The sequence below is a fragment of the Pogoniulus pusillus genome, chromosome 2 (assembly GCF_015220805.1).
Source record: "Pogoniulus pusillus isolate bPogPus1 chromosome 2, bPogPus1.pri, whole genome shotgun sequence".
Taxonomy (NCBI): Eukaryota; Metazoa; Chordata; class Aves; order Piciformes; family Lybiidae; genus Pogoniulus; species Pogoniulus pusillus.
The window spans coordinates 35,105,048-35,117,126 of NC_087265.1; the positions used below are offsets into that span (position 1 = coordinate 35,105,048).

General features: G+C 42.1%; 1 protein-coding gene across 3 annotated transcripts in view; it reads right to left on the reverse strand.

The window, feature by feature from the left end:
- Positions 1-11,084, reverse strand: part of ALS2 (alsin Rho guanine nucleotide exchange factor ALS2) — a 41,516-nt gene extending 30,432 nt beyond the window's left edge. Inside the window, exons 1-4 of one of the 3 annotated variants that reach the window (XM_064160841.1) lie at positions 11,019-11,084; positions 6,244-6,333; positions 3,007-3,161; positions 792-1,708 (exon numbers count right to left, since the gene is read on the reverse strand). In XM_064160841.1, the coding sequence (XP_064016911.1) occupies positions 792-1,708; positions 3,007-3,161; positions 6,244-6,263 (1,092 nt within the window). In that variant the 5' untranslated portion in view covers positions 6,264-6,333; positions 11,019-11,084. The other 2 variants (XM_064160838.1, XM_064160850.1) reach the window with 2 other exon arrangements.
- Positions 11,085-12,079: the final 995 nt, after the last annotated feature.

Below are 12,079 nucleotides of genomic sequence, written 5' to 3' on the forward strand. Positions count from 1 at the left end.
TGTGTGCACAACACTTGAAATGGCAAAAGACATTTCTAGATGTTAAGTTTATCATAAACCACTCAGTAGGACAATATTTACATAGGGACTGACAGGCAGCACTGCAAGATTCTGGATTAACTTTTTGTCTAACAGCTTTTGGCTGTATCTTCCTCCCAACACAAAAATGTTAGATTTTTATTTTTTTTAAAGTGTAAAACAGTATTTTGTTTAGGAGCTGGGAACTGCTCCTGAACCTCCATATGAAGCATTTTCTGATGCTTATTAAGAAAATATTAGTTCTGCTATAAAATCAAAACTCTCTTCTCAAACATTACGCAGCAATACTTACGTATTTGTGCCATCCCTATAAGATTAGCATCAAAAGCCTTTTGGTAAATGCTTTAAGGTAAAAAGGCAATGCCAGTTACAATCTTTAATTGCAACCTGGAGTTTTTAATGGATTGAGAAACTAGATTTGTGAGGGATTCCTTCCCTTCTAGGTAAATTAGACATGCACTAGCCTACTGCCCTACACAAATGGGAAAACTATACAATCACAAAACAGCTAGAGAATGGCTTACATGGTTCTGGTACTGTAAACCATGGAGAAAAGACTACAGCACTGTCAAGACTGCTCATGCTGAAGGCTTACAATTTTATATGGATGTGAGACTAAAAAAACCCTTTCACTTAAAAGCTGGGAACCATCACATAGAAGAAACATTTTGAAACTTTGGGAGTATCACAGCTACATTAACAGAATATGTCATTTGTGAGAAGAAATTAAGAACTAGTTACCAGGTACCGACCTGCTCAGGTTCTGTGCAGATGTTTTTCTCCAGGCTCTCATTTAATGAGTGGTCTGGTAGACCGACCGAGTACTCTTTCACTCCTTTTTTGTCTAAGAAGAGATTATTTCCAGGACTAGAAATACCACTGTCTTCCCGTCCATCATTGCTGGAAAGAGCATGCACTCCAGATTCTAAAGCAACAAGTGTGTGTTCTTCCACAAGCGGTTTCTTACAGTCTTCGCTTTGGCTACCTGCTACACTTTTTCCTTCCAAGGTCTCCAGGGAGGGATAGAGGACATTGTTTTCTGGTTGTTTACTAGACAGTGCTACACCCAGTGGGCAACAGTGACTATCTGAAATGATTACATGATCTTCCTTGTCTGTCATGGTAATGAGAAGTTGACTGCAATGATTGCATCTCTCTGGGATTGGCTTCATTTCCTGCACCGGGAGACATTGTACCAGAGCCAGGCTGTGGTAGGCTCCACAAGCAATCTGGAGCACAACACGTCCTGCCAGGTGCTCTACCCTCTGTGGCTTTGTCACTGGGAAAGTCGTTGTTATGAGACCAAGCTGGCAGCCACTCCCCCAAGCCCATATCTCTCTGCTTAGAGATAGTGCCAGTGTGTGTTCCTCTCCACATGCTAGCTGCAAAATCCTTACAGATAACAGAGGACTGGTTTCAGAATCAGAAATACTGACGGGTTGTGGCTCTGGCACACATGGCTGATCAGCAACTGCACACTGGCCAGCAGAATTGTTCCCCCACATATAAACCACACCACTTTCTGTCACAGCTCCATTATGGAAGCTGCCAGCTGCCACTGTAATAACATGATGTCCAAGCAAAGTGTTTTCTAAGATAGGACTTTTAGCCCACAACTCCTCTGGTCCTGATCTCCAGGGAAGTTTTCCAAAACTGTAGACCTCTCCACCTGGAAGAGAAAAACAACCACGAAATGAACAAAACAAACAAGCAAGCACACAAAACCCCCACACACCAAAACCATAAAACTTAACATGAGTCTAATGGAGTGAAAAATAAAAATATTTGAAGAGAGATTCAGATGAACATATTAATTTCTAGCTTGCCTGAGGCACAGCAAAACTATACCTACTGATACATGAAGACTGCTGGCTGCTCTCTGCAGCTACATTCTATACCTCGCTTCATCTTGCATACACGTGCATTGGGGCACTAAGTACTGCTTTTCTGCTGTAAGTTTTACTATACTGTAGTTAAGTGTATTTATTGGTCCTTTCTATTTGAGAAACATATTAAGGACATAGAGCCATGTCTGAAGCGCAAGACAAGGTACCGAATTCACCTTTGTAAGATCTAGCATCAAACTGTACCATTTGATACCCCATGTTAAAACAGGATTGCTCTACCAGGTGGAATTCGGGAGGGGGGCATGGGATATGTGCAAATGTATCCGCTACTCTCCAAAATTTCATTACCTTTACCTCAGAGGGCTGCAGCAATGACAGTTCAAGTTAGTTTGATAATTTTAAATAAAAGTAGAATTTTAAATCAACATGATCTGCCATTTTCCTATCACAGTGAAAACAGATCCACAGATAACAGCCTTCACAGGTCAAGAGCACACATGCAAACAGATCTTTAAATTATGAAAGAAACAGGTTCTAGAACAACACTGGAACTCCAGAACAACTACAGTAAAGGTGCTTCTGGCAGGCTCACCCATAACCTGGAATCTTTCCTGAAAGATCATCAGAGAACTTTCCATTCAGGCTTTACAATCACTGATCAGTAGAAGGAAGGACCAAGTTACACAAATACTTCCAGGGACTGGCTTTTAGAAATCCCTTTTATTCACAATGCCAAACTGCTCACAAACCAAGAGTCAACCTAATGCTAGCTACACATTTTTAACAGGAGCATACAGAAAACAAAGTTCTTACACATCAATAGAACCTCCTGCTGTACAATCTTTGAGTGAAAGACATCACAAGAAATGTAATTTTGAGTTAGCAGGTTTCAGATTACAGAGCCATTGTTAAAAGAATTAAAACCCAAAAACACATTAAAAAAATGCTACATATACAATTTCTATTCCAGCACCGTTCTACCTAAACTATAATAAGGAAATACTGGCAAAGTTTAGAAGTTATGAATGAGACATAGATTAAATGCAAAAAAAAGAAGAAAATGTGCCACTAACTTAATCTTATTATTACCTCAAAGCTTTACAATTTAGATGCTTATTACCTTCTGTTAGAAGTAATCCATGATGTATTCCAAGGGCTGCCTGTAATACAGTCTTTCCACTGAGGCCTGGAAGCCTTTCTGGAGTTACAGAACAAGAACCAGCCTTCCACACATAAACCAGGCCTCTCTCTTTGGCTCCTTCTGCCTCTTCTGACCTACATGAAGATAGGAAGCAATGCTAAGTCAAAATGAAGTCTTCTGTGGTTCAGCAACATGTAGTTTGCTTTCCATATACATAAGAAAGGCTTAGCAGTTTTGGGCATTCCTTTTAGGTTCAACAAGTCTATATATTTAATTTACAATTTAGTCACTGTTATTGAAATGAAAAACAAGTGTTTTCTATTTGAAATTGTTAGCTTTCCTTTTTGCTTGTGCTTTACTGTCTGAAAAGCAGCTGGCCTTGTCATTGGTAAACTTAAAAGACACATTTATTCACAATAGATATAGCTTTCACATTATGTATTATATTAATTGCTCACAGCAACACACGGTTTTGTCATTGTGTGATGGTACCATTTCATCAGTTCCACCCACACGTAAACAACTCTTCCTCCCTCAACAGTGAGACTTTTAAAGCAAAAGGAACATGTCTGGTTTATTAGGTTTTATTAATGGTCTCTGCTACTCAGCTTTCAGAAAACAAAATGCAGGAAAATTATCCTTATGATCAGGTTTTAACCACTGACAAAGAACATCACTGTCTGGGGCAGCGTGGCTGGAGAGCTGCCTGGCAGAAAGGGATCTGGGAGTTGTAACAGACAGCTGAACGAGCCAGCAGTGTGCCCAGGCGGCCAAGCCACAAAGGCCAATGGCATCCTGGCTTGTATTAAAAATGCTGTGGCCAGCAGGATTAGGGGGGTGAGTGTCCCCTTGTACTCTGCTTTGGTGAGGCCACACCTTGAGTATTGTGTTCAGTTTTGGGCACCACAGTAGAAGAGAGATTTGGAGGTGCTGGAGTGGGTCCAGAGGAGGGCAACAAAGCTGGTGAAGGGCCTAGAGAATAAATCATATGAGGAGAAACTGAGAGAGCTGGGGCTGTTTAGTTTGAAGAAGGTGAGGCTGAAGGGAGAACTCGCTGCTGTCTACAACTACCTGAAGGGACATTGTGGAGAGGCTGCTAGTTTCTTCTCACAGGTAACTGGAGACAGAACAAGGGGGAATGGCCTCAAGCTAAGACTGGGTAGATTTAGATTGGACATTAGGAAAAAGTTCTTTCATGGAGAGTGGTCAGGCTCCAGAATGAGCTGCCCAGGGAGGTGAAGTCACCAACTCTGGATGCTTTTAAGGGTTGTCTGGATGTGGTGCTTAGGGATATGGTTTAAGGTGAATCTTGTAGAGTAGGGTTATAGGTTGGACTGGGTGACCCTGAGGGTTTTCTCCAAGCTGAAAGTTTCTGTGATACTATGAAGTATGCTGGAATTACACATCAACATCTCAAACAACATTTGCTTTAAAAGTAATTAAGCAAAGGATGCACTGTGTGCAGATGTTATCATGAACAGATTACCCCCATTCACAACGTCTTCAAAAACATAACTCTAAGAGCTCATCTTTTATATATTTACATTTCCATCCTGAGAGAGAAAATGAGGTTTTGGTTGCTGTTTTCCTCTTCTTAATTCTTAACAGGTTTCTCAGATTCAAATGAGCCAGTCATTTAAATCAACTGAATGAAGAACAAGGACCAAAAAAAATTATCCCAAAATACAATAGGGGAATCTAGGGTTGCACAAGCGACTGAAGTATCCAAAGTTGGTTTAATACTTCAGCACAGTCTGAGGTTTGAAGGCTCAGTCAGCAGCCTCTCACATGCTGCAGAAATAAATTCCTCAGAACTTTGGTAAGAAGCAGAGTTTTCACAATTTGCAGTCATTTTAAACACAAAAAGCAATTTTAAACATCAGTATTAACTGGCAGCATTTCAATTAAATTAAGAGGTGTCTTAAAAATTATTTAGAAGTTTATATAAAATTTTGTCACCTATGCTGCAGGAAAAAGTAAATTTAGCTTCTTATTTGCCAGCAGTCATTTGCTACTCACACAAATAAATTCTTGCAGCTTTGCACAAATTTGTGAAGTTAAACACATAAGGTAGGAAAAAAAGCTTTGACAGAATGGCAACTTTTGTCTTGAAGGGGAAAAAAAAAATTAAATGTATTCCAAAAGTGAAGCAAACCCAGAAAAGGTTTATAGGCTGATAGGCTGCACTGTGGACAACTTACATAAATAGCACATTCAAAAGCTGAAAGGCCCTATTCATGCAGGCTACTGATTTTTTTTTAAACTAAACATTTTCCTACTGTGGTGCATTGGATGAACAACACCTTTGCACAATCTGCCCTTGAAACATTTAAGATCAGAAAAGTCAAAAAAGGGAATTATGTCTCTTAGCTCTTGTGTCTATTCCCAATCCCAATGATGCTCTTCTGTTATGTAGGGGAGGAAAAAAAATCAAAAATAGGGAAACAGTCAGGAACTCTTCTTAGAATTCAGATAAGCAATTAAATCCAAACATAAATTGTAGTAAAACACTGAGTCCATCTTGCATTTTAAATATATAGGACTTGTGTCTAGAATAGACATAAATTAAAAGTAACCAATTAAGTTACAGGCCAGAAAAAAAAATCAACATCACACAGTTAGGACATTTATATAAAATCAAAGTACAAATTTTACTCAGATAGGTGAAGAACACTAAAGACAGCAGCACAATAATATGGTGAGTTTTCATCAACATATTGTGCATTAAATTCAGTCTAAAGCCTGATATTTGGGCTTCTATCCACTTAAATCTTCAGAGAACAGCTTAAGAGAAACTTGGACATTCACATACCAGAATTCATTACAAGATACTGATTTTCCCTCTCATGAACATCTGACCTGCCAAGTATCGTAGCAAAGGCAATAAGGAGCAAGAGGGTAGTCTACTGCAGATTCACTGATCCACAATCAAAATTCACAGGTGCAGGTGACACATAAGCATTTACTGTTCACCAGAGAATGTTCTTCCAGTTTTCTAGCCGTTGGATATTCCTCCACAACAATCAACTTAAAACTGCTGTTATAACACGCTGCATATCCCAGATATAACTGAAACTAAAGCTCAGCTAGTCCTCTTTTTCCCTTTAGTCTAAGTTACATAAAGAGTTCGCTGACATCACCTAATTTTACAGGATGATCACGAGCTGGCTATTTCAGGAAGCCTCTCTGTGGCTTCACCTAGCTGCCCATTCTCACCTTCCTTCCTGGGCGTCCATCTGTCAGTGGCAGCACTCCATCACCACCAAATCATTCCTCTTTCGAAAGGGACAATAACATTTCCACAAACTGTAAAACATAAAAATCAGCTATTTAATTGCAAATAATGTTAAATCTTAAAAAAAAAAATTACAACAGGAGAAAAGCTCTAGATCTCATGTTAAATAAGCACTTCCACAAGAGTAAGATGAAGTATTTAGTTCACTCACGCTGAGTTGCCAGACAAAAGCTAAGCAGCTAGACTTGTCCTACCTACTCACCTCACAATAGGTCTATTATAAGGACAGACTGAACAAAACCTAGTTCAAAGGCAGAAATCAATCTCTCCACATAATTTGCAGTATATCATTCAAGAAACATCAAAACAATCTGTTTTCAGTTAAACATAAGACAGAATTCTATGCTCAAGCTCAATGTATAAACAGATTTGTATGAGCAGAAAATGGTCAAGAGTTGAATGCATAATCATATTCTTTAATCACAGCACATATTGCTACTGAAAGGTACAGTTCTATTAAAGCCTGTGGAGACATACATAAAACAAACTAAGAGCTCAGAACTTTCCTTCATGTTAGCAGAGTCTACATGAAGTTATGGTAAGACCCTGGAAGGCAAAAGGAGAAAAGTGGCTACTCTATGTGTTCATGTTTTCAGATTTTGAATTTTCCAAATTCACCCTCACATATTTCCATCTTAATGAAGATACCTTTGTATTATTTCTCTTGTAATGAAACATAGATACAGTTAGTCTTTGATCATATAATGTTTGGCTTTTTAATAGTGAAATGATTGTAATTTTCCTTTATCTACTGCCTTCCTAGATAAAGAATTAAAAATTGTAGTTAATTAAAACGTGTCTAATCATATTTATTCAAATAAACTAAATTTCATACATAAATCCTTTAGGCCTTTTGCTTTATTATTGTTCCTGTCTGATATCTACTGTAACAGAGCTAGAAAATATATTATTTAATACAATGATATTTTAAGACAATGCCCCTTCAAGGAAATATGCAGTCTTTATTACAAGAGACAATATATACAGGCCTGTAACTGGCATACAGAAGTTTCAGTTCACACTGGAAAACACCAACCATCAAGTTGACAAATAATTGAAATAACTAACACAATATCCAGCACTTTCACTACACTGCTCTGAATAATGAAGTACCAACCACAACACATCAAATGTTTTCAGTTCTCCATATACAAAACACTAAAAGAGTGACTTGGGCTTCAGGGCTGGCAAAGAGCATACCACAAAAAAATAAAGACCCACAGAAAAACAAAATCAAATTAATATGTTAGAATAGCACTGTGTTAAGTCATATGCATCTTGCTCCAAAAATAACCAAAGCATTCTTTCCAGGAATAAGAAGTCACACTTGTCACCAGAAAGATACTGCTTTCAAGACATTCTGTCTCTTCTTCCTTAACTGAAAAATAATTTTAAGAAACTGAAAAAAAACAACCACCCACAACTGTAAAAGGGTTAACTTTTAAAATATTAACAAAGGAAGTCTCACAAATATGAGGAAACTGTCATGCCATGCTTCAGGAACAGAGGTGTTGAAGAAATAAAGGAAAATGGAAGCATATTTTTGGAACTTCTAACTTTGTGATGGTGTTCTTGCTCAGAGCAAGTACATTTGGAGCCGTTTTTTAGCCTACTCAAACCCATCTAACTCCACAATTCATTTTTGTGATAATGCTAACACTTCTCTGTGACGAACTCTTGCTTTGCATATAAACATCCAATAGATAAGTAAATCAGATATAGATGGCAGCTTTGATAGAGTCAAAGTATTAACAGCCATGTAATTTACATCATATATATATATATACACACACACACAATTAAGATTGGGGAATTGAAGTTTAAAATTCTTGTCTTCCATAATTTAGAGGGTTGGGTTGTATAGTTTGTGCTTGTGAGGTTTTTTGTTGTTATTGGTAGGTGTTTGGGTTTTTTTGTTGTTTTTGGTTTGTGTTTGTGAGGGTTTTTAAGGGCTGAAAGAATTTAATTTTTATGAGCATCACCTGCACACAAAAAATAGCATAATTCTCATGGAAAATTACAATTGTAATAGTAAGTTAAAGCCAGACACCTGTTTTTTCACAAGATCTCCCTTAAAGGCCAAATTAAAAATTTATTTATGCAATTATTAAGTAATATGCACTGCTGGTGAACTAGAAGAAAGCAGTATGATGAAGGTGACACAGTTGTAATGCACCTTTAAGGTTGCATTACTAAGCATTTATGCACATCAAGGAAAATTTTGATCAAACCATTTTCTTTCCACAAATGAGTCTTTAAGACATTACAAACAATTTAAGGTTACTGCAAGTTTTCACTTAGACTCCTAAGACAGCACAACTTCACTGTCCTTTGACAGCTAATACAAAACACAAGTAATTTGGTCACAGCTAAAAACAAAGCGATTAAAGTTTCTTTCTTCCAAGAGGAATATGTAATTTTCATTGCTGATTTTCACATATATGCAATATTATGTTGTAGCATTATATATATTTCTTTTCCACTATCATCATCTCAATTGTTATTAGATTTAATGCTCACAGAAATGAACTGCCAGGCACAAAACACCATTCTCAGGGTATACATCAGTATGACACTAGCACCTGAACTACTCTATCCATGCATTTACTTTTCACACATTTTTCCTTCAACACTGAGAGTACAAAAGTGTGAAACAGCGCCAAATTATTAAATGAATTTGTGTTACATCCAGATGGTCACTAGCATGACACTGATGTCATACTCTCCATTTAGGAGAGTGGAATGCTAATTCAAATTCTCCTAAAGTCAAACACTACCATATCAAAGTAACTGTTATAGCAAGAAATAAGCATTATTCTCATTACTATGGAACTGCGTCCTTCACTGGGCATTGACCATCCTTTAATAAGCATCATAGGTGTAAAGAGTAATCTTACACTCAGTACTAAACAGGAACAATTGGCAAGCTCTTGACTTCAGAAATACTAGAACTCCCATCAGCCTCATGTGCTTATTGACCTGCTACAGTTAACATACTACAAATACTTCTACGGCTTTCAGACTTGTTTGGACACATCAGCCATGTACAAATATATTTTGAATAGATCTGTTGATAAACTTGCATTACCAACACTGCAAGACATTACAGGTTCTGAAGGAGGTTAACACCAAGCTTTTTAACTCAAAAGAGGGTTGTCAGCATTAGTCTTGTCTACATATATACATTTATAACTGGTAACATTGGTTCATATACAATGCACTACCAGTTAAAGAAGCCCTTGTGTTTGGGTCAGCACTAAGTACAACCACATTGTGTTTGATTTGCTCAGTGCCCAGCAAAACAACTTGCCACCCTTGAAGCTGAGGGCTTAAAGCTTTTAATGCCAGTTCCAGTGAATGAGGGATGGTAACAAACAAGATATAATGCAACCTGGAAAAACACAACAAAGAACGGGCCTAGTATCAGCTAAAAGAACGTTGCCAAAAAAACCTATCTACTATAGGACATAATTTAAAATTTACCAAAATAAAAGACTCAAAAAAATGTGTGAATGCCCATTCCCCCTCTTATTTTGAAATCATGTCTTCTTAAATTAGTACACATTGAGGTGCTTCCCCTTCTGAAAACAGGTAACTCGAAGACTGTAACTACAGCTAGTTTTAACAAGTTGCTACACTGTGACAGCAGTGATGAACTACCAACCACCTACAACTACTCTAGGTGCTCTCCAGTGCCTCATCAAAATATTTTTGTACTGAAAGAGGTCAGTAAGAGTGCCAGCATTTTACGTCATCTGTACACAACACCACAGCCATACCAGGACTACCACTCAATAGGCTCTGAAAGCTCAAATGACAACCAAGTTACGCAGAGCGAAGAAGCGGAAGAAGTTAAAGGTCACAGTATTTAAAGTTCAGGTGGTCTCTACCCAACCAAAAGGAGGAGCCATTTACAAATCTACAAAAACAAATCTCAGCACCTCTGCTCTGCCAGACTGCAAAGAGTTGCACAGCCGGCATCGTCAGCCACAGCTGTTCTCTAGCCTCTCCTCAGCTTCTCAAGCACAGTCCTCGGCCGCACAGGGCCTGTTCCTCGATCATGAGGGCAGCATATCACCTCCACTCCTAAATCTAAGGTGTGGAAGGCGCAGGGATCGCGGCGGGCCGGCCCATGACGCTTCTGCCAGACAGGTTCCCGCCGCACCGCTGCGCTCCCCGCTTCCCTTCGAGAGAGGCCAGCCTTGCCCCTCGCTGCTCCTCAGCGCCCTCCAAAACTTGCCCACCTGTTGCCAGCGGCGCGGACAGCGCCTGCCCTGCCGGAGCAGCCCCCAGTATAGAGGCCTTGGGGGCGATGCCCTAAGCAGGGCCGCGCGGCAAAATACCGACGTGACGAGGCCGCTGGAGGGGAGATGGTTCCCGCAAGTGCCTGCGGCCAGCGCGGAGCCCCTTCTGCGCCAACCCCGCTCGGCCTGAGCCAGACTCCGCTCCTCCCGCAGCAGGGAACGCGCAGCCCCCGCGCCTCGCCCCCGCGCCGCGGCCGCCTCACCAGCACCGCCCTCGCTCAGGCCGCCTCACCAGCACCGCCCTCGCCCAGGCCGCCTCACCAGCACCGCCCTCGCTCAGGCCGCCTCACTCAGCGCCGCCCTCGCCCAGGCCGCCTCACCAGCACCGCCCTCGCCGCGGCCGCCTCACCAGCGCCGCCCTCGCCCGGGCCGCCTCACCAGCGCCGCCCTACCAGCGCCGCCCTCGCCCGGGCCGCCTCACCAGCGCCGCCCTCGCCCGGGCCGCCTCACCAGCGCCGCCCTCGCCCGGGCCGCCTCACCAGCGCCACCCTCGCGCAGGCCGCCTCACCAGCGCCGCCCTCGCCCGGGCCGCCTCACCAGCGCCGCCCTACCAGCGCCGCCCTCGCCCGGGCCGCCTCACCAGCGCCGCCCTACCAGCGCCGCCCTCGCCCGGGCCGCCTCACCAGCGCCGCCCTCGCCCGGGCCGCCTCACCAGCGCCGCCCTCGCGCAGGCCGCCGGCCCCGCCACTGGCTCCCGCGGCGCGGGTCAGCTGACTCACGTGGCGCGCGGGGCAGGGCCTCGGCCGCGCAGGGGGCGGGGCCCGGAGTCGGCCCGCGTGAGCGCGCGGGAAGGGGCGGGGAGAGAGGCCAACTAGGGGGCGGGGCCCGGCGCCTCCCGCCCCGAGGTACAGCCCCCTCAGCCCAGCCCCGCGCGGCTCGGTGCGTCTGACTGCGGTGTTCCTCCGGGACGGACCCCAAGTGCTGTTCATACCCCACTTAGGGCAGTAAAACGGCGTGCGGCGACGTTGGTTGCGCAGTCCACCGTGACGTGTAGGCACCGAGAGTGCAGAAGAGACATCTGAGTATACATTTCAAGTAGAGGCACCAATAAAAAATACAGCTGCAACCTGCACAGGAAACCTGCTCGAGAACGCGCAATAATACCTGGCACTCCTTTGCTGCTCCACACTGGTGTAAAAGGGACCAAGCGTGGCCACACTGTTCTGATGCACTAACACAGCCTTCCCACAAGACAAGCCTCTTAAACAGTCGTGCGTGTGTATGCATAAACACCCACGTGTATGTACAAATGCACACATTTTAAAGCATGCGTAGGTTTCACAGAACAAAACATAGATACCCCTGTACATGTACACTACATATACACATCTGTGTATGTACATACTATACATATGTCTTTCTACATGGCTATGGTTTTTTTAATGCACTTTTTATATTATTTCAGCACTTAGTAGAGTTTCTTACATTGCCCAAAGCTTTCCTTTAAAAGCCA